The sequence below is a fragment of the Notolepis coatsorum genome (genome assembly GCF_963971535.1).
Source record: "Notolepis coatsorum genome assembly, chromosome: 17".
NCBI classification, from domain to species: domain Eukaryota; kingdom Metazoa; phylum Chordata; class Actinopteri; order Aulopiformes; family Paralepididae; genus Notolepis; species Notolepis coatsorum.
The window spans coordinates 21107292-21133581 of NC_140181.1; the positions used below are offsets into that span (position 1 = coordinate 21107292).

The 26290-nt window shown below is 45.6% G+C and overlaps 2 protein-coding genes across 2 annotated transcripts in view; both read right to left on the reverse strand.

Annotated features, from left to right (window-relative positions):
• Positions 1 to 1642, reverse strand: part of LOC311243964 (uncharacterized protein) — a gene marked incomplete at its 5' end in the record, with an annotated part of 29978 nt that extends 28336 nt beyond the window's left edge. Inside the window, one exon of the mRNA XM_084333371.1 lies at positions 1543 to 1642. Coding sequence (XP_084189497.1) covers positions 1543 to 1642 — 100 coding nt within the window. The remainder of the gene's footprint in view (positions 1 to 1542) is intronic.
• On the reverse strand, positions 964 to 25087 carry LOC311243966 (uncharacterized protein; the record flags this gene model as incomplete). Its single annotated transcript, XM_084333374.1, has 12 exons — positions 964 to 2131; positions 2397 to 2440; positions 2632 to 2852; positions 3208 to 3333; positions 3613 to 3777; positions 3872 to 3967; positions 4414 to 4474; positions 4792 to 5000; positions 9362 to 10020; positions 16902 to 17029; positions 17334 to 17605; positions 25013 to 25087. The coding sequence occupies 12 exons, from the start codon at positions 25085 to 25087 to the stop codon at positions 1782 to 1784; spliced, it is 2406 nt and encodes an 801-aa protein (XP_084189500.1). The 3' UTR covers positions 964 to 1781.
• Positions 25088 to 26290: the final 1203 nt, after the last annotated feature.

Consider the following 26290-nt stretch of genomic DNA (forward strand, 5'->3'; position numbering starts at 1 on the left):
GATGAGGTCAATGGTAGTCTGAGTAGGCATCACTAGAGTAGGTTTTAAGGCCCCTAGATTTGACTGTTTTGTGACAGTCAAGTACTTCCTGAAGAAGGGGGGTAGTGTAATGGCCACATATGCCTAGACTCGCTACCGCTTAGCTAACAGGTTAGACCTTTTAGTTAACTGGTTAGCACTGTCACCTATGGTCTGGGTGACCTGGGTGTGATTCCTGGCTGCCCCCCGATTCTGCTACAATATAGTAGCCTATATATATATATATATATATATATATATATATATATATATATATATATATATATATATATATATATATATATATATATATATATATATATATAGGAGCCTTTCATCCATTGTATAGTGTGATAGACAAATGGTATGAATATCTTTTGAACGAATCCTCCAAAAAAGATAGTCAACTGGAATATGTTAGTTCGTTACACATATGTTGGATTATGTAATTGGTTTGTCATGACCCATTGTGAAACAAAAGAGAAATCGCGGACTTAAAAAAAAAGAAATTGCAGTAGATTTTTTTTATAATCTTTTTTGTCAGACCTTGGATCTACTATTGGATCTACTTTCTCTGTGGATGGTTTTGTGAATAAATCTCCATTATGCTTCAATTACTGTGTGTTTATTGTATAGCAATAAGGTTGGGTGAATTCGGCCATTGTATAAAAGCATTACATCACTTGAAGTCGTATATTATACTCATTAGATCATGCCTAGGGGGGGTCTAATGACCCTCCGCTGTGCGTCGGACCTAACAACCACCCCTAGACGTGATCTAATGAGTATAACATTATCCTGCGCGTGATGTAATGCTTAAATAATGCCTACTGTATGGTTGTCATTTAACAATAATAACTTGTTGTCTGCCTATCAAGATGTCTGCAAGGGAATTCTAAGGATAATAGAGTACATCAAAGAACAGAGGAAACAAGGACCAACAAATTGAATATGGAACCCAGATTTATTCAGGGATTGATGGTGGTACAGATTCAATCACATTCAATAAACATGGTCACAACCAGTCAGCCTTTTGCTTTTTTTTTGTCAGAATGAAAATGTGAAAATAAGCAGAATAAAAACACTGTCGGCAAACCTTAAGTGGAGAACCCATCGTCCTTAGGAGAGGGAGAAGAAAAGGAGGAGCGCAATACGTCTAATCTGAGAGAATGGGGTCACCACTGTAGGAGTGTTACTATAGATATAGGCTGCTTTTGATGATGTCACACAACAAAATGGCGGGACAAGACGGGACAGGAGGTTCTAGTTGTGACATTACACAGGGGTCTGCCGCTATCAAGCGGATCGACCAAGTCTATGGCATTGCTGCCGCCATTTTGTGTGCGATGGCTGTTGCCTCAGTGGGAAGCCTCTGTCATGACACTACAAACACTGATCTGTCTACATGCCAGGAGCTCCAGCAACCAAAAGACAGCCAGGCTGACTGATTCTGGGATAGAGTTTACAGATTCATCTCTGCTGCCAGTTGGTTTCATTTGGTATAATAATCTCTCTGCCTCTGACTTTCGGTGTTCTCTGACTCTCTGAGGGTTATGTGGTGTGGCAGAGGGGAGCGACAATACATGAAGCAAACACTGTGCCAGTACACGGACCTGTCCGACATCCAAGCCAATACATTGTCGTGACTAGCCTGCGCTTGTGAATGCGTGTGCTGTGGAAGGCTGTGTTTGGGCAGTGGTTGGAATGAGGGGAGGAAGAGAAGGAGAGGGGGGAGGGGGGATAGAAAGATAGACTTGTGGTATTTAGTATCTTCTTGAGGAGGACACCGTAGAGGAGCGGGACATGCTAATGCCACTGCTGCCGCCGCCGCCGCCGCCACCGCTGCTGATTCCATAGCCGAATCCTCCGCCACCACCGCCGCTGAGGGACAAGCCGCTGCCACCGCCGTATCCGCCACCGCCGCCGCCGGCCAAGCCCGAGCCGTATCCGCCGCCGCCACCTCCCAGGCCCAGGCCGTATCCGCCGCCGCCGCCCCCACCTCCCAGGCTCAGGCCGTATCCGCCGCCGCCTCCGCCGCCACCCAGGCCATATCCGCCACCTCCACCACCCAGGCCGAATCCACCACCTCCGCTGCCGCCGCCACCACCACCACCTCCGCCGCTCACAGCTGCAATTAGAGACGACATGAGAGGAGATGGCGATTGGACACACACGCCATTTATTTTGTGTATACAATCATTTCCTTTGTGTATTTAATAAATACTTAATATAGTTAATATATGTATCTGATTGTTCTAGTGACTAGAGTGTGCTAGAAATTTTTTATATCTCTGAAAACAAATGCAAGATAAATTAATGAACGAGAATTGGTTTGAGTCTATACAGTCAAGTATAGAGAAGTGCAGCATAATACTTACCGGTCTGGATGTGGACTGTTGCTGTTGGACCACCGGCAGCGATTCTGACGGGAGAGATGCATGAATTAGCTTTGAGAGACATATATTTTGTATTTTTTCTAATAATATATTTACAATATGTTTCATAAATAGACTCCAACTCCCAAGTCCTATACTCTGACTCGACATGTGCAGGCAGCAGCATTCTCAGTATCCTCTCCACTCTCCTCTGTAGTACTAGATTTGTTTTTTTTACCTGGACTCCTCTCCTTCCAGGAGTTTCTTGTATGTGGCGATCTCAATGTCCAGGGCCAGCTTGACGTTCATCAGCTCCTGGTACTCGCGGACCTGGCGGGCCATGTCCTGCTTGGCTCTCTGGAGAGCATCCTCGAGGTCCCTGATGCGGAGCTTGGCATCCTGCACGGCCATCTCACCACGTTCCTCAGCCTCTGTGATCTGGGCCTCCAAGACGATACGCTGGAACGTTGAGAAGAGGCCCATAGTTGGAACTTGGTCATAGTTGTAAATGTATACTTCTTAAAATATCTAATTGCCTTCACTGGCTGGTTTCAGTATTTGCTACCATCGTTTCTTCCAACATGGTTGACAAATGGGCATTCTAAACAATCCAGGAAAGGTCTCTATTGTGCTGTAAACTAGGTTGTCTGCTTGTACAGAATTCTGTCTTAGATGTTATTGTCCTGTAAACTAAGTTGTCTGCTTCCTGTAGTACGGTAAGCCTACATTTAGTTATTTAGACTTTGAATTTACAAAACAAAACACATTTTCAAGCTGAGGTTCAGTAATGATGCCCTCTAGCCTCTAGCCTCACCTGAGCCTTGACTGCCTCGATCTCGTTCTGGAGCTTGCTGATCGCTCGGTTGAGCTCAGAAATCTCTTGCTTGCTGGTGCGAAGATCACCTCCAAACGACACTGCTGAGGTCTGGATCTCGTCGACCTGGGAGAGGGACAGGTAAATACCGGTACATTATTGCTGATGATTGCTTGATCTTTAGTTTCGTTTATTCGGATCCCCATTAGCCATTGCCACAGGCTAGTGAGTACCTTCCAATCTGTAAATGCACAGTACTGTATAGAGTTTTGATCATTATGTGTATGTCAAGCTACATCCATTTGTTGATTACAACATTATTGGGGATTTCAACATGTTAGACTCTGTTCAATCATTGTACTGTGTGGTGGCATTGATCTGAGTGATATAAATGTCTTCACATACCTTGGCTTTGTAATACGACTCGGCCTCGGCACGGCTGCGTTTGGCCATGTCATCGTACTGAGCGCGCACTTCAGCAACGATGGAGTCCATGTCCAAGTTACGGCTGTTGTCCATCTCCACTATGACTGAGGTGTCCTTGATCTGGCCCTGGAGCTCTTGGAGTTCCTAGAGGAGAAGGAAAAGGTTGATGAGGAATAGGATTACCAGATAATGATGAGATGAGATGAGATGAGGATAAGTAGGCGCTTATTGTCCTCACTGCATCGTAGATTGCTCTGAGGAAGTTGATTTCATCTTGAAGAGCATCAAACCTAGCCTCCAGCTCAACCTTGACCATGTAAGCACCATCAACATCCTGGAGAAAGATGGGAGAGAGAGGGAGTTATGCTGATGCTTATACTGTATAGGTTTATATGGTATATTACTAGGGAACAATTATCCTTTAAAATGTCTTATAAATCACTTAAAACGCTTACAATGCCATAACCTATGCACACACCCCTTAATAACAATCATAGGGTATTTAAAACATTGCTGACCCCTTAAACACGTTAATCAGTAATGTCATGGTAAATTAAGGAGTTTCGTTTAAATTAGAGGTTGTAAGGGTAGAATTCTGAATTGTAGCCCCTTAATTTGACTTAGTCCTTAGCACAATTCTACTTAAGTTGTTTCTTAATTTACCTTAACTTCTTATTGAATAGGTTATTTTAAGGGGCTATTAAGGTGTGCAGTAATTAGGTGGATATAGAGATATGGACGTTTCTATCTCCCAATAACAGTGTGCTGAATTTCACTCACCTTCTTCAGGAGGACAAACTCATTCTCTACACTGGCACGCCTGTTGATTTCGTCTTCATATCTGAAAGTAATGGATGAGGGTTAGAATAACTGGTCCAGTAGTTTGTGGTTGAAAAATATATATTATTTCTTTTAATTATTAAATTTTTGAGTCAAGTCAACAAAATAGAAGGGAACGTGATTCTCTCTCCTGTTTAGCCAGTTGACAAGGTTACTTTTTAAAATATTTGCTGAGACAACATGTTCTTTTTAACAAGGCACACTCACTTCTTCAACCGGTCCCCATCCTGAAAATACCCAACTTATCTATCTCTCTATCTCTTCCTCCACTCCTCCTCCTCCTCTTCCTTCTCATCCTCGTCCATTCCACACACTCACTTGAACTTGAAGTCCTCCACCAGTCCCTGCATGTTCTTCAGCTCTCCCTCCAGCTTGACCTTCTCATTGCCAAGTCCATCAAACTGTATGCGCAGGTTGGCGATGTAGGCCTCGAACATGCCGTCGATGTTGGAGCGGGTCGTGGTCTGGTCCTGCAGGAGTGACCACTTGGTCTCCAGCATCTTGTTCTGCTGCTCCAGGAAGCGCACCTATACGCCAGGAAGAGGAGACATCACAGGAAGAGAAGATAGCTTAGATAGGGATACACAAGGCACGGTATTCGGTTAACTTCATGTGTTTATGAGTTTTATGTATTATGGGAAATGCTGTCCCTTGTTTGCAACACATACACATATCCAGGGAAGATTGTTGAAGCATGTCTGTTTATGTGTGTGTGAGCGTGTGTGCATGTGCGTGTGTGTGTGCATGTGTGTGTATGTGAGCATGTCTGTATACAGTATGTGTGTGTGTCTGTGTGTGAGCATGTGTGCATGTGTGTGTGCGTGTGTGAGCATGTTTGTATATGTGTGTGTGAGCATGTGTGCATGTGTGTGTGTGTGTGAGCATGTCTGTATATGTGTGTGTGTGTGAGCATGTCTGTATATGTGTGTGTGTGTGTGTGGTGGGGGTTAAGGCGTGGTCTTTGTGTATGGCACAGCGTCACACCTTTGCCCATCCCCTGCTATTAAACCTGATGTTACTACTTCTTAGTCTGCAGGATGCTATAGTTCTGAGCATGTGTGTGTGTGTGTGTGTGTGTGTGTGTGTGTGTGTGTGTGTGTGTGTGTGTGTGAGAGCATGTCTGTATATGTGTGTTTGTGTGTGTGGTGGGGGTTAAGGCGTGGTCTTTGTGTATGGCACAGCGTCACACCTTTGCCCATCCCCTGCTATTAAACCTGATGTTACTACTTCTTAGTCTGCAGGGTGCTATAGTTCTGAATGAACATGTCTACCTCACCCTGTGCAATTACAGCACTTTCTTCCATAGAGCCCGACCAATCACATGCCTCTGGGCCTTTATGTGCCCTCAGCTCTGAACTCGGCAGAATCTGCACCTGGCTCGCTGATAACGAACTATCATTAAACCTGGGTAAAACAGTCCATTCTCTTTGGATCAAATAACAAACTCAGCAAGGCCAACGGCTTCTCTGTTTCAGTGGGTGACAATATTGTCACAAGGAAAGATGAAATTACCTACCTGGGGTCCATCCTAGAGGCAAATCTTTCCTGTGACAAAATGGCAACCAATGTAATCAAAAAAGTCAACCAACGAACAAGATTCTTGTACCGGATATCCTCTCTGGTAAACAAGAATACCTTGAAGATTCGAACAGGAGCACTCATTCAAGGGTACTACGACTATGCTTGCACCTCATGGTACCAAAGCACCTCAAAGGCCCTAAAAACAAGACTACAAACATCACAGAACAAACTGGTCAGACTACTGCTTGAACTTACTCCTAAAACCCACCTCACCCCTGCCCATTTTGACAACCTAGGATGGCTTAGAGTAGACGACAGAGTACAGCAACTTGCAATGGGCCTGGTCTACAAGATACACTACACCACTAAGGGGGCTTTCTCACTAGCCATCCGGGGTAGAATAAAAAAACTCTAACCCTAACTAACTTTACTGTCATGCACTTAATATACTAACCTACACTGTAGCACTCAACACTTTGATCAACATTGTTACTCAGCTGATAGAGTTGTACCCTTCCTGCTGTCTTGTTGTACAAAACTTGTAAGTCACTTTGGATAAAAGCGTCAGCTAAAGACAGCTGGTGCAACGTCGATCCCTTCAACAGATCAATCACAGCATGTAAAACAGCATCATGGACCCTTCCGAAGAGAACGACAGAACCTCGCAAGTCAGCGCAAGCAGTGGTCACACATCTACATCTTCAGCCACTACAGCAACAAGGGCCCGTGCAAGGGCAGAGGCAGAACGTGTATGCGCATCATTCGCAGAGAAAGAGGTCAAATTAAAACATGAGCTGGCTGAGAGAGAGACCCAAGGTGGCGAGACTGGATGCCGCATTGGGAGCCTTGGCTCTCCAGAGAGAGGCATCTGCTGCCATCTGCCATCTGCTGTCTTGGAGGCAGCTGAACAGCAGGTTAGAACACCGCCCAGCAAAGGCAGGAAGACATCCTTAGAGAGAGACATTGATGACTGCACAAGTGCCTATGTAAAACAAGAGAATGAGTTACATAAAACCTTGTGTCATGATGTCCCTGCCCCTTTGCCTATTTAACCTGATGGCAGCCTAATCACATGGGGAACTGCATATGGGGATTTGCAACCTACCCAGAAGCCTGTCATGTTGCCTGAAGAGCATGTCACATCTTTCCACATGACTCGCTCCAAAGGACTTCATCATGCCAACGAGACCTATCGGGATGAAGATAGGCCACATATCCAAAATATGAACCCTTCAGCTCGACCCTATACTCATTACCACACGCCATCAGTTGAACCAGCTAAAACCCCTGAGATAACAGACTTTGTTAAATACTTCGCACATCGGGAGCTAGTGACAACAGGACTCAATCAGTTTGATGACCAACCTGAGAGCTTTCGGGTCAGTGAAGAATTGGACCTCTTGACCAAGTGGCTAGGCAAGGAATCATCCCACAATGTCAGGAGAATGCGTCAGGTACACATCAATAATCCTGAGGCAGCACTGAGGAAAGCATGGGATAGACTAAGTAGGTGTTATGCTTCACCTGAGGTAATTGAAAATACCCTTTTCAAGAAACTGGATATGTTTCCTAGGATCTCCAGTAAGGACTATATCAAAGTCATGGAGCTTGGAGACATCCTTATGGAGTTCCAGTCTGCAAAGGAGGATGGATACCTACCCGGGTTGGCTTTCCTGGACACCGCTTGCGGCATCAGTCCTATAGTAGAGAAACTTCCATATGCCCCAAAGGCGAAAATAACTGTCTCTTTCCCCCATTCTCCTTCTTCACTGGATTTAGCATGCATCAGGAATGACCCAAGCTTTGCTCTCCCCAGCAACAGTCCTCCTGTGAGAGATAGGCCAGTCTATCAGACAGGGAGAATCCCAGTTTCAGTCCACAAGACTCCCCAGACACTGAACAGGACACAAACATATTTCCAAAGCAAGTTGAGAATCCAGGAAAGAACTGTCCAATCCATCACACACCACACCCATTAAGTAAGTGCCGTGGATTTAGAGCAAAATCACTTGACGAGAGAAAGGCCTTCCTCTGCGAAAATGGGATATGTTACAAGTGTTGCGCATCATGCTCCCATTTAGCCAGGGACTGTAAAGTCTCTGTGAAATGCGATGAGTGTGAGAGTGATCGTCATATCGCGGTTATGCATCCTGGTCCAGCACCACAAGCACCTAAAGTTCCAACCCCGGCACCAGAGGATAACGAGGAGGGAGAAGATCTTATTGTCGCCTCACACTGCACTGAGGTTTGTGGCGAAGAGCAGCCAGCAATGTCCTGCTCTAAAATATGTCTGGTTCAAGTCGTTCCCCAGGGGCAGCGTCACAAGGCAGTCAAAATGTACGCTGTACTCGATGACCAGAGTAACCGCTCATTAGCAAGGCCAGAATTTAAAAGTCTGGAAGAAAGGCGGAAGGCTTCCAGATCGAGCCAGTGAATGGAGGAACTACCCTCATGTTACCACCACTGATCGAGTGCAATCAAATCCTCACCAACAGGTCAGAAATACCAACTCCAAAGGCAGCTCGCTTCCATCCCCGAAGGTGGTGTCTCCCGCAATAATGTGCTGTTGAAAGACGAGTGGCCTATGGCACTGGTAACTTCCACCTTCCCAGCCAGGATGGAAAGGTAAGTAAGGTTGAAGTAAAGACCACAACTCAAGGAAGTTCAAAGACATTCCTTAGACCTGTCTCAGAAATCATTCTTCTTTTGCCTAAAGAGGACTGAAGGTTAAGTTAATGTGTATTATAGTGTACACGTTTAATAGTGGCATCACAGACGCCAGGCGGGGAGTGTTCTGCCTCCCAGGCAGTTGTTTAATGGTTTGGTTTGCTTTAACACCACCTGTTGGTTGAATGTGGTATAAACAGGAAATAGGACCACAAGTTTCAGTTGGAAAAGAGATCTCAGCAGATCAACATGTTGTTTTTATCCGTTGTAATCCTTGCCCCATCGTAAGCATTGTCTGTAAGTAATCCTTTTTTTTTTTGCAAGGTTATCTTTCAGTATTGAAGTATATTTGTCATCGATGGAATGTTTTTATGTTTATGTTTTATGACAGTGCAGTCATCGTTCTAACCAGCATTACTATATTTTCCTATACTTCTATTCAAACTCAGTCATCATCTAACCAGCATTACTATATTTTCCTATTACTTCTATTAAAACGTAGTCATCATCTAACCAGCATTACTATATTTCCCTATTAATTCTATTAAAACCCAGTCATCTGAACACCGCCATTCATTTGACACAAGATGGAATCACTTCAATTGCCTTTGGCTATAACTTTCCACTTCTTTTCACTATTTTGTAAGCAAGAGAGGGGGGGGGGGGGGGGGGGGGGGGGTAGGGCACAGGCGTCACTGACCTTGTCGATGAATGAAGCAAAGCGGTTGTTGAGGGTCTTGATCTGGTCCTTCTCGATGGTCCTGACCAGCTGGATGTCGGGGTCGATCTCTAGGTTCAGGGGGGCCAACAGGCTCTGGTTGACCGTGACGGCAGAGATCATGGGCACACCGCCCATGCCTCCGCCTCCTCCCATGCCTCCGCCTCCTCCCATGCCTCCGCCTCCTCCCATGCCTCCTCCAAGTCCATATCCACCAAAGCCTCCACCACCACCGCCCAATGCTCCACCACCACCGCCGAAACCTCCTCCCAGGCCACCGAAGCCTCCTCCGCCACCACCGCCCAGGCCTCCACCTCCACCGCCGAAACCTCCTCCCAGGCCACCGAAGCCACCTCCAGAGCTCCTGGCGCTGAAGCCCATTCCAAGACCGCCGCCGCCTCCACCGCCGCCTCCACCTCCACCACCATAGGCTGACTGCCTCATGGATATGCGGCTGCCACCACCGCCGCCGCCTACGGACTGGCTGGTGAATCCTCCACCAGAGATCCTCCTGCTGCCGCCGCCGCCAGCACCGCCAGCACCGAAGCTCAGGCCGCCACCACCAGCACCGAAGCTCAGGCCGCCACCGCCGCCGCCGCTGCTGCTTGACACCTGATAGGAGGCACTTTTGTAAGACATGGCTGCGGTGAGGGAGAGTGGGAAGGGTGCAGAGAGAGGAGGATTGGGCCTCAACAGAGTCAAGTTCCCTCTGAGTGCCTTCTCCTCATCTGCCGTAGGTTCTTATATGTTTCGGAGAGGGGAGGAGTCTCCCTCTGGGCTCCACACACCCCCTATCCCCGTCCTCTGAGATTGGAGGAGTCTCCATCTGGCTCCCCCCCCCCCCCCCCCCCCACACTGCTGGGAAGGGTCTGAGCAGCCCAGCCCGTCAGACGACTTTGCTTTGCCTGCAAGGTGATCAGGTCCTGACACACCCAGCTGCTGACATGGGAATAGCAGCAGGACCTCAGGGGAGATGGGATTAAAGACATGTTGGATTTATAGGTTACTTTTTACTGAGATAATTGGGGACATGTTGTGGGTGTGTATGCGTGTGTGTGTATCAAATCTGTGTGCAAAAATGGGACAGTTGACATTTCATACACTTTTTCTTGCAATCGTGGCAGCAGATTTGCACAAATAGTTTGCTCCCTGCTTTTACTTTTCAATTTGAGGTACGAACCTCCAAACTCCACAATAGAATACGATTCCTTACGGTTTCATTTCCTCATTTTACTGTTTAAAATTCAATGAGGCGAACCTTTGCTCACACACGTTTTCCAAGGCCATGTTCAAAGTGTGTTTGATATGAACTGTGCAGCATGAACCTCCATGCATGGCAGTCGTGTATCGCCAACTGTATATGCAGGTGTTTGTCTGTGATTTAACTGTTGGCCAAATAGAAATGATTGGTGGTACTTTCATGGACACATTGTCATAGATTGTATAACAATCATCCATCACTGTATAACAATCATCCATCACTGCCACTGTATGTTGTTTGTCTCACTTATTGTAGAACCCACCTCACCCCTGCCCACTTTGACAACCTAGGATGGCTTAGAGTAGATGACAGAGTACAGCAACTTGCAATGGGCCTGGTCTACAAGATACACTACATGACTAAGGTACCCATGTACATGTCAAAATACTTCCCAAAGGTCAGTGAATACCACGACCACAACACCAGCGGGAGCTCCACAAATCATGTTAAACCCAGATTCGGCTCAAACAAGGGACTAAACACGTTTCGCAATTATGCCACATCAATGTGGAACGCCCTACCCACAGCTATAAAGGAATGTGAATCACTACCCACTTTCAAAACCACTCTCAAAGAGCACCTACGGGAGAATGCAATTAGAAACTGGCGCCAGTAAATGTCCTAACCCAATAATACACAAGACCCTCTTCTTGGGACCAAGTAAGGTTTCGTCGATAATCCAATGTACAGTTACCCCAGTTCTTCCCGGTTCCATGGAAAACACATCCCGGTGGCGTTCCACCAGCTCCCTTAGGTCATTCTTCTGGGAAACGCTGAGTTGGTCTCCCATGGGGACTTCAAGTGGTTGGGTCCAGACTGGTATCTGTGGTGGGGTGCAAGAATACAGTGCCTCCCGGGCGACCCACTTTTTCAAAAGGTTGACATGGTATATTTTTACCGGAGGCCGCCTCCCCGGGTGTCGCACTCTATAATTCTCCGGCCCTACCTTTTCCATAATTTCATATGGTCCGTGCCACTTGGCTATAAATGTACACTCAGAGGTGGGAACCAACACCAACACTCTATCCCCTGACTGAAACTCTCTGGGTTGGGTTCCCCGATTGTAGACCCTGGCTTGGGCCTGCTGGGCTTTTGACATGTGGTCTCTTACCAGTGGCCACAAGGTGGCCATCCGCTCTTGCACCTCCTCCACATGTTCCACCAAACTCCTGTGTGGTGACGGCTGGTGTCCCCATCCCCCCCCCCCCCACCTACCGCCACAAGAACAACCAGACACCACAGTCAATCAACACTTTGAGCTAGACGACATAAACCGAATAACGAACACAAATGGACTTCATATTTCACTTAAACACAAAAACGCCTGAGACCCAAACTGGCTGAAATCAGACATTTGTTTTTAAATGGTAAGGCTAACATATTGTGTTTCACAGAAACAAAACTAGACTAATCTGTTCAGGATCCAGAGATTGAAATCGAGAACTACTCAATAGTCAGGAGGGATAGAAACCAGTATGGAGGTGGCGTCTGTGTGTATATTCACAAAGATACCAAATTCATCAACCGTACTGACCTTAACCATGACGAGATTGAAACTGTATGGATTGAAATCTTATTTGAAAGGGCAAAATCAGTACTAGGCACAATCTATAGACCGCCAGAACATAGTGGCTTCTATGACACACTTGATGGGTGTCTAGCTGGGGTGGATGGCGTAGAAAAAATCCTTATTGGGGACTGGAACACGGACATGCTACGTAAAGCAGCACCTGTCTTCAAGGCCTTCAGTAGGTTTTGTGATCTGCACGGCCTCAGCCAGCTAATTACCCAACCCACAAGGGTATGTGAATCAACTCAGACTACCATTGACCTCATTCTGACCTCTGACAAGTCCAAGATCTCCAATAAAGGGGTTATAGCATGATATTCTGTACCCGCAAAAAGCTAAAGCAAAAGGCTGGCTGTCACAAAACAGTCACATCTAGAGACCTCAAAACCTACTCTAGCGAGGCCTTTAACCTTGAACTGAAGAGCCTGGACTGGTCAGATGAGCTCAATGGTACACTGGTTGAAGAAACCTGGCTTGTCTTCAAAACCAAATTCTCAACAATACTAAACAACATGGCCCCCCTAAGAACCACCAGGGTAAAAAATCGCGCTGAGCCATGGATGCACACTGAAATACTGACCGCTATGAAAGCCAGAGACAAAGAATTCTCTGAGTTTCGTAAAAGTCAGTCAAAGCTTACCAAAAGCACGAGCAGTGAACTCCAAGCCCACGTGACTGAACTCAAACTAGAAAGAAACAGACTAAGAAATGACGTAAACTCCATGATAAAAACTGCTAAAAAAAATTTCATCAATGACAAAACTGAGGAAAACTAAAATAAACCATGTGAACTTTGGAAATTACTCAATAATCAACTAGGCTGCAGTAAAAAACTTAAAACCAGGTTCTCAAACATAAACATAAAGACGGACAACACGCTCATCACAGACAAACTGGATGTAGCCAATTACTTAAACACCTTCTTCACAAACATAGCCACAACACTGGTAAACAAAACACTCTCAAAGAACACCTACGGGAGACTGCAATTCGAAACTGGCCCCTACAAATGTCCTAACCCAGTTGTACAGTAAAGACCAAGTATGGCTTTGTCAGTATTCCAATGTACAGTGTACAGTGTGTCCCCCCCCCCCCCCCACCTCCAATGTACAGCCCCACCCACCCACCCAACCCCACCCCACCTACCGAACCTCGGCACGGTGGTGTAGTGGTTAACACTGTCACCTCACAGCAAGAATGTCCAGGGTTCGATTCCCGCTTGGGGACCAGGTTTCCATGATGCCAGTTACCCAGGTGGGGTATCTCCCAGGCGTTTCTGTGTGGAGTTTGCATGTTCTCCCCGTGCTCGCAAGGGTTTCCCCCCCCCCCGATAAGATAAACCCAATGGAAAAACATGCACAACAATAGATCGCTAACGCTGTGGCGTCCTTGACGAAGACGGACAGGAGCACTTGGATTGGTCCCCTGGCGCGGCTCACATTGACGCCTGTCTGCTCCCGGCTGCCCTTGGGGGGGAAGGACGACGGGATGGGTTAATCGCAGATACGAATTGCATGCATGCATCGCATGTGTGCCGATTGATGACCTCTGAGCAGGTCCTAAATTATTATAATTATTATAACCTCCTCCAATGTACAGTTGTCTATGTCAAATGTATATAACTCTTTTTCTGGACACTTTTTGTATCACAAACAGTACTGTATTTGCAAATCTGGTATGTCATAAATGTATAGATGTAGCAGTACTGTTTAACTGTATGTCGTGTGTGTCATATGATGAATTGAAAATGGGGGACCCTGATGTAAACAAGACGAAAGTCTTTCTCTGGTCTGCATCCCCTTAACAATTGTATGTATTGAGCTGTACTGTACCCATTCTGCAATCTGTTAATACACTTTTCAATCAATCAATCAATCAATCAATCAATCAATCAATCAATCAATCAATCAAACATACCTAGCATCCCTCTAGGCCAGGGCTATTCAACTAAATTGTTCAGGGGGCCACATTGTCAGAAACCCAAGGGGCCAGGGGCCGGACTGCCACGGCGCCTCCCTGTGCTATGAATATATGTACACTTGACACAACACGCAACCACATTTTCACAACTTTTATTTAACTACATTGCAAAAGTAGTATACTTTTCAAAAAAAGTGCTTCATTTATGTGCCACATCTGCAACATCTCCTGCAGAAAGTGCTTCATTTATGACTGTGCAACAACTGTAACATCTCCTCTTCAACATTTCAATATAAAAATAAAATAAAAAACAAACAAGTGCATGATGTGCATCTGAACATTCTAACATCATGTTAGAGAGGCCACAGTACGTCAGACTAAAGGACAGTCAGTCTGACGTACTGGTGAGCAACACCGGCGCCCCCCAGGGAACTGTGCTGTCACCCTTCCTCTTCACCCTCTACACCTCAGACTTCTGCCGCAACTCCAGCGGGTGCCACCTGCAGAAGTTCTCAGACGACTCCTCCATCGTAAGCTACATCACCGACGATGATGAGGAGGAGTACAGAGCCCTGGTGGAGAGCTTCGTGGGGTGGAGCGACAGCAACCACCTCCAACTCAACACCAGTAAGACCAAGGAGCTGGTGGTGGACTTCCGGAGGGGCAAGAAGAGGCCCCCCCCGATTCCCATCTCCATCCGAGGGGTGGATGTGGAGATGGTGGACTCATACAAGTTCCTTGGGGTACACCTGAACAATAAACTGGACTGGTCGGACAACACAGAGGCCCTCTACAGGAAGGGACAGAGCAGGCTGTTCTTCCTGAGGAGACTCAGGTCCTTCAATGTGTGCAACAAACTGCTGCAGTCTTTTTACCAGTCTGTTGTGGCCAGCATCCTCTTCTATGCTGTGGCATGCTGGGGAGGCTACATCAACTCAAGGGACACCAACAAGCTCAACAAGCTGGTGAGGAAGGCTAGCTCCGTGGTGGGAGTCGAGCTACCTAGACTTGAGGTGATGGTAGAGAGGGGGATGATAAGGAAGCTGGATGCCATCATGGAGAACCCCTACCACCCCCTCTACGACGAGCTAGTCAAGATGAGAAGCTCGTTCAGCCACAGACTCATCCCCCCCCGACACTCAACTAACCGCCTCGGACAGTCCTTCATACCAGCGGCCATCAGGCTCCACAACAGTGGGCAGCGACTAGCAGCCTCCAGGCCCCACAACAGGGGGCAGCGACAGCGACTGCTACCAGACATTGACCTGGGACTTATAGGAACCCAAGGGGGACAAAGTAGACTACCCTGGTACTTTGATTAATGTATACTCAGTAGATAGTAAATTATTATAACACTACCTCTTGCATACTGCACCTCATGTGACACTGTGAATAATGTGAATATTCCTCAGCTAGTCAGATAGTAAATTATATTGACCATATTGATCAAATTGTTTACACTGCCTGTGTTGTCTTTTACTACCTGTATACTGTGTTGTTTTACTACCTGTACCCCTCCCCCCCTCCCCCCCATGCTGCTATGATGCCTGAATTTCCCCAAGGGGATCAATAAAGGAATATCTTATCTTATCTTATCTTATCTTATCAACACTTGAACAAAAAAACACATTTATAGTGCAGCTGAGCTTATGAAAAAGTGCTTCATGTCTGTGCAACAACAGCAAATCACAGCATCTTATTAGCACTTATTGTCCACTCTTAACTCTCAAACATCAGGGGGGTGGGGGGCAGACAGGCCTAGCCTATACATACACACATCTAATGAGAGCGATTGCACTTCTTTGACTGGGCAATGGCAGAGAAAGAGGGTTCATAGGAAGTGAGGGCTACCCGCAAACAGTGATGCAAATGCTCATTTGTCAAGGAGGCACGTTGCTTGTTTTAATGGCATTCATGTGAGAGAAACTGGATTCACAGGTGTATGTTGAGCCAAACATTGTTAGCACAGATATTGCCAGCGTTTTTATTTTGGGGAATGTCTTGACATGAATACACTTTATCCAAAATGTTGTGGTGGATTCATTCTCAAGTGCCTGCTTCAGAGCAGATGATGCTTGCATGTCAATTATTTCAAGTTGCAGGAGACCTTCATCAATGTGAAGTGATGCAAGGAACTCTTGTCCTTTTGTGGAAATAGCAGCTACATTGGCAAATGGGTTGCTCACAAAATGCATCAATTCTCTGGACATGTCAAATTCATCAAATCGACTTGCAAAGTTTTCCCTCAATTTATCAATGAAATCTGTCATTAATTGAGTGACTTTTGGCTCAATTGTGCGTGTTAACGTTGACACAAAAAGAAAAAAGTAAATTTTTTTTTTTTTATTATCATGTAATCTTTGGCGGGCCGGTCAGAATCATCCCGCGGGCCGGATCTGGCCCGCGGGCCGCCAGTTGAATAGCCCTGCTCTAGGCTTTCTCCCATACAACAATTCAAAGGGGGAGAACCCTGTGGAGGCCTGGGGGACCTCCCTGATGGAGAACATCAAATAGGGGAGGAGCTGGTCCCAGTTCCTCCCATCGGCTTCCATAACTTTTTAAAGTATACTCTTTAGGGTGCGGTTAAACCGTTCGACTAACCCATCTGTTTGGGGATGATACACTGAAGTCACAAGTGCACAGTTGGGTAATGTTCAACAACCCGGCCAAATCCTTCATTATTTTAGACATGAACGGAGTGCCTTGGTCTGTCAGAATTTCGTCTGGGATTCCTACTCTAGTGATTAGCAGCATGAGCACCCGGGCTATACCTTTTGATGCCATGGTGCGGAGTGGGATGGCCTCAGGGTACCGGGTGGCATAATCCATAATCACTAGGATGTATTGATGGCCCCTGGCGCTGCGGGGTAGGGGACCTACAAGGTCCATCCCAATCCTGCTAAAGGGAACAGAGATGATGGGCAGGGAAATCAATGGGTTATGTACAGTTGGTCATGGAGCTACCAGCTGACATTCGGGGCAGGACCTGGCCTTGATTCGGTCTAGGGTCTTCTCAACCCCCAAGTGAGCCCCTAACAAGTGTGAATGAGCTAGACGCAACACCGTGTTTATGTGGGGTCGGGGTACCAGTAATTCTTGAATTATCCCCCCTTGTTTCACAACAAAGTATTTTTGATGGCAAAATATGGAAAAGTTACTTCGCCTACCCCCTCCATCTTCTTATTACCATCAACCACAGCTACCTGTCATAAGGCGGGGGCCAGGTTTTTATCCTCCAGCTGGGCGGTACCGAATCGTCCAGACAGTTGTGGTGGTAAGGGCGGGGGTTCGTCCTTCGGATTGTCGGGGAAAGGTCTCCCCAGCCTGGCTCGTCCTCGTCGTGGAGTGGTGACTCCTCTCCTCCGTTGTTGACTGGTGGAGCATTGGCCTCTGCTGGGCCAGCGACGGGATCCCCCTCGTTGTTGTCCTCAATGACCAGGCTGGACTCTTCCTCTGGCAGGGGGTTGGTAGAAGCCTGGGGGTCCACCTCGTGTAACCCTCACATCCGGGTCCTTCGTGCCCGGCCTCTGGTCGGTGTGGTGGTTATAGGGGGAAAACGTAGTTCGGCCGCCAAACTCTCCCATAGTGGTCGGAAAAATGTCAGTCCCGATTAACACTGACACCGGTAGGTTTTCTACTACCCCTACTGTCGTTGTACATTTTCCCCGGGTGGAGGTTAGTTCGATGGTGGTGGTCGGATATTGTCTAGTAGTCTCCCCGTGCACACATGTGACTCCTACTGTTTTTCTCAGGAGGGAACCATCCACCAACTCTGGTTTTACGAGCATCACGGTGCTTCCTGAATCTAACAGCGCGGTCGTGTCGTGGTAATTAGCTCTTACTGGTGTGAGAGTGGAAACATTTGTTTCCTCCACTTAAATTAATTTATCTTTTTTTTATAACAGAAATCTAACCCTAACCCTAACTAACCTTACTGTCATGCACTTGTCCTAATATTCTAACCTACACTGTAGCACTCAACACTTTGATGAACATTGTTACTCAGCTGATAGAGTTGTGCCCTTCCTGATGACTTGTCGTACAGAACTTATAAGTCGCTTTGGATAAAAGCGTCAGCTAAATGACTAAATGTAAATGTAAAATGTATGCACACCATCTCAGCATTCTGAGGGGGCCTCTCAACCCACATAGCTTTATCGTGTTTTGCCAAATTCTCAGTGCAACATTAATCCAGGGGTTGTTTTTATTTGTCATGTTGTCTATTATAGTTCACTATCTGGCACTATTGCTGCTAGTTGGACCCCTTCTGCTATTTCCTGTTCAATTTCCTTCCATCTTGCTGAGTACAATGGAGCACACCAGCATACTATTGGCCTCAGTTGGGCTGCATAGTAATAGTCCCTTAGGCAGGGCAGGCTTATTTCCCCCCTTTTCTTTTCTTATCTGTAGTGTTTTATATCTGATTCTGGGTTTTTTCTCCTTGCCATAGATATCTTGATATTAATCTATCCCACTCCAATAATTGTTTAGTGGGTATCTCCACTGGGAGGCTCTGGAACAGGTATAACAATCTTGGTAGGATGTTCATCTTAATTGAGTCCACCCTGGAGCTCAGGCTTACATTCAAGGGTCCATAATTAAGATCAAATAACCTTGAGGTATCGCTTGTTAACACCCAAGTAATTGAATGAGTCTACTTCCCATTACAGTATGTATTTCCCTCTAATATGGTTCAGGGGGTTGTAGTTAAACATAAGTATTTGGGTCTTTTGGATATTTAATTTATAGCCTGAGAGTGTCCCATATTCTTCTAATAAGTTCATTCGTTTTGGGATTGTCTGTGTGGGTTGGGTTAGATATACCATGACATCATTAGCGAATAGACTGAGTTCATGTTCTCTGTCTGCCATAGCCACTCCCTTTATGTAAGAGCTCAGAGGTTATGTTTATGGCTCAGAGGTTCTATAAAAAGTGCAAACAGTCCTGGAGAAGCCGGGCAACCCTGTCTGATCCCACGTTCTACGTTGAAGGACTCTGATAGATCTCCATTAATCTTGATCCGGACCTTGCGGATGGATTTTCATATAGTGCTTGAAAGGTTGATATTATAGACTCATGAAAGCCAAATTTCCCTAGTACTTTATACAAGAAAGACCACCATACAGAGTTGAAAGCTTTCTCTGCGTCCAAACTTATCGGGCTGCCTCTATTCCATTTTGGGTGATATGCCTAATAATGTGTAGTGATCTTCTAATGTTGTCCTGTGTTTGTCTCTGTCTAATGAAGCCTGTCTGATCCAGATGTATGAGGTCGGGTAGGATCTTGTCTATTCTTTGTGATATTATTGATGTAAATAATTAATATTCCAAGTTTAACACACTTACGGGCCGATAACTACCACATTCTAATTGGTCTTTCCCTTCCTTCGGAATGACTGAGATTATTGCTTCTCTCCAAAACCCAATTGAATGCCTTCAGTAGTGTTGTGGTCAGTTGTTCTCTAAATGTTTTATACCATTTGGCGGTGAATCTGCCCGGGGCTTTATTTGTTTTTAGTCTATAAATTGCCACGTGTAGATCCTCTATTGTTATTTCGGTTATCAAGTCTTCATTTTGTTCTGCTGTGAATTTGGGTAGATCAAGAGTGGAGAGGAATGTTTCAATCTGAAAGTTATCTATTTTTGGTTGAGCGTACAGTGTTTTATAGAAATGTTCAATGTTCAGTTGAATTTAGTCTACATTCAGTTACTCCCGTTATGGGGTTCCTTATTTTATATATTGCATTGTCTGCTTGTTGTTTCCTTAATCTATATGATAGCAGTTTCATTGATTTCCCCCCCACCTCATAGTATCTTTGTTTTGTAAATAGGAGCTTTTTTCGTATTTCCAGATTGCCTATTTAATTTATCTCATTCTTTATGTTGTTCATCTCTTGTTTCACTCCCCTGTCTAAATTGCGGATATGTTGTCTCTGTAGGTGTTTTAATTTGGTTTACAGTTCGTGTAATCTTTGTCCTCTAAGTTTTAAAAAAAAGTGACGTTATGGTGATGATTTTACCCCTTAGTACCGCTTTAAGCGCGTCCCAGAGCATAGTTGGTGCCACCTCGTCGTTATCATTTAGTTCTAGATATGTTTAAATTTCTGTCTTCAAGGACTCTCTAGTTCCTGGGTTATTCAGGATATCTGAGTTCAGTCTCCACAGTGTTGACCTTGGTTTTCTATTGAGGTGTACCGACATGTAAATCTCGCAGAATAGTACTCACATATTAGTCATGTTTGTACATGAAAGGAATATACTGTGCATTACATGGTTAACCTGGTCCAGGATAGTGACCTTACATTAAACTAGACAACACAAACAGTTGTTATCATTCAGAATCATGGTTACTCACGTACTGCAAAACATTCTCAGATGGGGCGGTGGAGACCAGACTGGATGCCTGGCCTCCTGATTTAATACAGTTTTTCTCTTTTATACCAGGCATGACATCACAAGTTAGACTAATTTCAGCCAATCAGAGTTACATCCAAAATATTGTCTCTACCAATGAGATGTCTCCAAAACAGAACAAGAGTTGTGCTGTTCTCCTGGGTTTCTCCCTATCTGCCTTCATGTCTATATATGGGCGTGTTGTCCTGCAGCCCAGGGGGGTCTTGCTGTCTGTGGCTTCTGCTGAGGTGGCATAGAGGATAATTTCTCAGAGTCATTTCTGGTGTAGCAGTTGAATAATTAAACATTTCTAAGATCTATCTTCAATGTAATGAGTTACATATATCCAGAACTAAAACAATGTAGTCGTTACCTATAGTTCAAATACCAGACATTCTATATAAGATGACAGACTGAACTAATGATATAGAGATTTGCAGATTATTTATATAAATACAGTTTAACAGAGAAGTAGCAGAACATATTCTATTATCTTCACAGACAGTTGAAATTGTAATGACATTCAACTTTAGTCCCAACTTTAGCCAAGGTAACGTTAAGCTAAAACTAGCTTTTCAAATAGCTCTTCAGCTAATGCTAATAACAGAGCTCCCTGTCACACTGCTCTGTCGGGACGATGGCATTAAGAAAAGTTATAATTATTTTGTCTCGTCTTGTTTTAGTCAACAATATCAACATACATGAAGAGAAATTTCGTCCTGGTTTTTGTAAATTACATTTTTGTGTCCTCAGTTGTGGTCAACGATATTTAATAAACTATTTTGTCTCGTTAGCGTCACATGGTCTTCAATAACGTGACGTCACGTCTCCTTGTCGTCATGAAAAAAACCTTCGTCATCATTTTATTGACAAAATTAACACTGCGAGCCACAGAATTGCATATTGGGACCGGAACTGGGTACATAATTGAGGCTTGAACATGCACCCAGCATTACTGTCAAGCCCCGCCGTTTGGGCGAAGCGGACACGAATCGAGGAAGTGACCGAGCTGGCCGCAATAAATACATGCCCCAGTCCTGAGCCTGTGGAGGCGTTCGTTGGGGTGAAGGTGGGACCGGTCAAGTTCCATTGACTCAAGGGAGTAGTGCTCGGAGCGAGCAGCGTGCCTGGGGGGAGAAGAGCGAGATGACTTGGATAACGAGGAGCGGGTGCCGCTCGTCCTTTCACGGCGGCGTTCACGAAGACGCATGTCTAGTTCTCTGGCTAACTCAATTAGCTCATCCAGGGAGTTCGGTTTTTCTTTGGACGCCATTTTGTCTTTAAGGACGTCGCTGAGGCCTTGACGGAATGCCTCTTTTAACGGGATGGTATTCCACCCGGAGCCCGCTGCTAGGATACGGAATTCAATGGAGTATTCGCTAATGCTGCGGTGGGTATGGCGGATGGTACCTTGGAATACTCCTTTGCCAACTTGCTGTACTTTGCTTGCAGGTCTGCAGCTGGATTATGAATAGTCCCAACTTTAGCCAAGGTAACGTTAAGCTAAAACTAGCTTTTCAAATAGCTCTTCAGCTAATGCTAATAACAGAGCTCCCCGTCACACTGCTCTGTCGGGACGATGGCATTAAGAAAAGTTATAATTATTTTGTCTCGTCTTGTTTTAGTCAACAATATCAACATACATGAAGAGAAATTTCGTCCTGGTTTTTGTAAATTACATTTTTGTGTCCTCAGTTGTGGTCAACGATATTTAATAAACTATTTAGTCTCGTTAGCGTCACATGGTCTTCAATAACGTGACGTCACGTCTCGTTGTCGTCATGAAAAAAACCTTCTTTGACGAACATCTTTCCTCATCATTTTATTGACTAAATTAACACTGCGAGCCACAGAATTGCATATTGGGACCGGAACTGGGGACATAATTGAGGATCGAACATGCACCCAGCATTACTGTCGAGCCCCGCCGTTTGGGCGAAGCGGACACGAATCGAGGAAGTGACCGAGCTGGCCGCAATAAATACATGCCCCAGTCCTGAGCCTGTGGAGGCGTTCGTTGGGGTGAAGGTGGGACCGGTCAAGTTCCATTGACTCAAGGGAGTAGTGCTCGGAGCGAGCAGCGTGCCTGGGGGGAGAAGAGCGAGATGACTTGGATAACGAGGAGCGGGTGCCGCTCGTCCTTTCACGGCGGCGCTCACGAAGACGCATGTCTAGTTCTCGCTAACGCAATTAGCTCATCCAGTGAGTTCGGTTTTTCTTTGGACGCCATTTCGTCTTTAAGGACGTCGCTGAGGCCTTGACTGAATGCCTTTTTTAACGGGATGTTATTCCACCCGGAGCCCGCTGCTAGGATACGGAATTCAATGGAGTATTCGCTAACGCTGCGGTGGGTATGGCGGATGGTGAACAAGCCAGCAGAGCTATCCGAGCCACCAGTGTTAATTTTGGCAGCTATTTTAGTTTTAGTCTTAGTCATGTGTCAAGTGCTCCTTTTTCGTTTTCATCATATTTAGTCATCTTCATTTATTTTTAGTTTAGTCATTTTTAGTCAACTAAATGTCTGAGCATTTTAGTCTTAGTCAGTTTTTGTCTAAATTTTGTCTTTTTTGTTTTAGTCTAGATTTAGTCGACGAAAACGGATCTATTTTTAGTCAACACTTTGTATGCCACGCCGGGTTTTCCTTTTTACCCCCTTGATGCCACGGTCCACTCCCAATGTTAACGTTAATATCGCCTAATCTATGTTTTCAATTATGGCTATGTGTCTAATCTGCCCATCGCTTATCAAAGAATCATTTTCCAGTCAACATTGGCAAGGCAGATTGTATTTGTATCGCTTCATTTCCGTTTGATAGCATTTTGAAAATCACCCGTTTTCCGGGGAAAAACAACCCATTCTATGATAATCGCCTTTTACTGGAATATTCCAGAACGTTGTCATTTGTCGGTCTATTTATGAATCGTTTTCAAATAAACGCTAGATGATCGATAGTATATGTGTGCGAACGCACGCTCGTGCCGTGCGCTGATAATCACTGCTATTATTTCCTCATGGCTTTTACAGTCAAAACAGCTATATTACATATAGTGGAAACGCTTATATCTCCGTGAAAACGAGTCTGATTATCCTAACACTGATAACATAGATTCCTTACCTGACATCAGATGGTATCCAAATGGTATATTCCAATTCCTGATCACCATTCGAAAAAATCGATAAGTGTATTGATCCAACATGTATACAGTAGAATACATCATTCCCCGCGGCTCAGAGGCTCCAGAATGAACTCTGGTAACCCCGGCTGCATCAGTGAGAAGTAAAATGTGGAGTCAGAAATCCGTTCTCCCATTCACTTTCATTGAGTCCATTCCAAAAGGGTGATTTACCATCTGGGAGACGATAGGGGGCGCTTTTTTCACATCTGATCGCCGGCGGTCCCTGGATCTCCAACGGTAGGCTCGCGTGATGCAATATGATTTCAGATCGCTAATAAAAAAATTAAAAAAACACACCCGAGAATAGCCGTGACGTGGCATTCAACGGTCAGGGCGTAAACCAGAATAAAGCCATGAGTGGCGCTCAAAGTGTTAATGTACTAAAAAAAAGAATTGTGTGCGAGAGGTCGATCAGTTAGCCACATTAGCGTGAGCTAGGTTAGCCACTAGTTAATGCGAGCTAGATGGAAATACAAACAATGTAACGTTACTGGTGAAAAAGTGATTTACCTTGGAATACTCCTTTGCCAACTTGCTGTACTTTGCTTGCAGGTCTGCAGCTGGATTATGAATAGTCCCAACTTTAGCCAAGGTAACGTTAAGCTAAAACTAGCTTTTCAAATAACTCTTCAGCTAATGCTAATAACAGAACTCCCGTCACACTGCTCTGTCGGGATGATGGCATTAAGAAAAGTTATAATTATTTTGTCTCGTCTTGTTTTAGTCAACAATATCAACATACATGAAGAGAAATTTCGTCCTGGTTTTTGTAAATTACATTTTTGTGTCCTCAGTTGTGGTCAACGATATTTAATAAACGATTTAGTCTCGTTAGCGTCACATGGTCTTCAATAACGTGACGTCACGTCTCGTTGTCGTCATGAAAAAAATTTACTCTGCGAGCCACAGGGAGGGTGGTCAAAAACTTTTTGCATGTCGGCGACGTATGCGGAAAACGAATTGCAGAGGGGGGACTGACTGAAATGGAGAGCTGTTGCCCATGCTAACGCAGGACCCTTGAGCAGACCCGACAGGTAAGCGATTTTAGATTTATCACGTTGGTAGGTGTATGGCTGTTGTCCGAATACTAGCGTACATTGAAAAATAAAGGCGCGGCACTTTGAGACGTCCCCGTCGTAGCGCTCTGGTGCGGGGACCTGGTGCTCTCTGTACGGGGGTGCGACTGTTTGGGTTGGCTGGGCTGCAATGTATTCATCAAACCGGTTACATCGTTCATCTCGCTCAGCGCCGCTGATAGTCAGAGCGCAAAGTTGGGCAGTAGTCTCAACAAGTGAGCATGTGTGTTGGTTTACCAACCCGGCGTGTCCGTTGATGATGGTCCGGACCTCTCTCCACTCTCCAGCGTCCTGTGTTGCTGGGCTCGTCATGTTGGTCTCAGTGTTCTGTTAGGGCAGCGGTGACGGAGCCCAATAACAGAACACAGGGAGAGAGAGAATGGAGCGTTTTAGGTAGGTTTTAATTCCTTTGGGTTCCGAGCATGCAAGGCACTGGCGGACTCAGGGGGGGGGGCAGGCGACGGTCAAAAAACGCGTGCTTAAGTGCCCTTTTGAGTGAAAGAAATTAGAGGATGTGCCCTATTGGTGCCCCCACGGTTGAAAAACACACGCTAAAGTGCCCTTTTGAGTGAAAGAAATTAGAGGATGTGCCCTATTGGTGCCCCCACGGTTGAAAAACAGGGGCTTAAGTGCCCTTTTGAGTGAAAGAAATTAGAGGATGTGCCCTATTGGTGCCCCCACGGTTGAAAAACACACGCTAAAGTGCCCTTTTGAGTGAAAGAAATTAGAGGATGTGCCCTATTGGTGCCCCCACGGTTGAAAAACAGGGGCTTAAGTGCCCTTTTGAGTGAAAGAAATTAGAGGATGTGCCCTATTGGTGCCCCCACGGTTGAAAAACGCGCGTTAAAGTGCCCTTTTGAGTGAAAGAAATTAGAGGATGTGCCCTATTGGTGCCCCCACGGTTGAAAAACGCGCGCTTAAGTGCCCTTTTGAGTGAAAGAAATTAGAGGATGTGCCCTATTGGTGCCCCCACGGTTGAAAAACGCACGTTAAAGTGCCCTTTTGAGTGAAAGAAATTAGAGGATGTGCCCTATTGGTGCCCCCACGGTTGAAAAACGCGCGCTTAAGTGCCCTTTTGAGTGAAAGAAATTAGAGGATGTGCCCTATTGGTGCCCCCACGGTTGAAAAACGCGCGCTAAAGTGCCCTTTTGAGTGAAAGAAATTAGAGGATGTGCCCTATTGGTGCCCCCACGGTTGAAAAATGTGCGCTAAAGTGCCCTTTTGAGTGAAAGAAATTAGAGGATGTGCCCTATTGGTGCCCCCACGGTTGAAAAACGCACGCTAAAGTGCCCTTTTGGGTGAAAGAAATTAGAGGATGTGCCCTATTGGTGCCCCCACGGTTGAAAAACGCGCGCTTAAGTGCCCTTTTGAGTGAAAGAAATTAGAGGATGTGCCCTATTGGTGCCCCCACGGTTGAAAAACGCACGTTAAAGTGCCCTTTTGAGTGAAAGAAATTAGAGGATGTGCCCTATTGGTGTCCCCTCGGTTGAAAAACGCGCATTAAAGTGCCCTTTT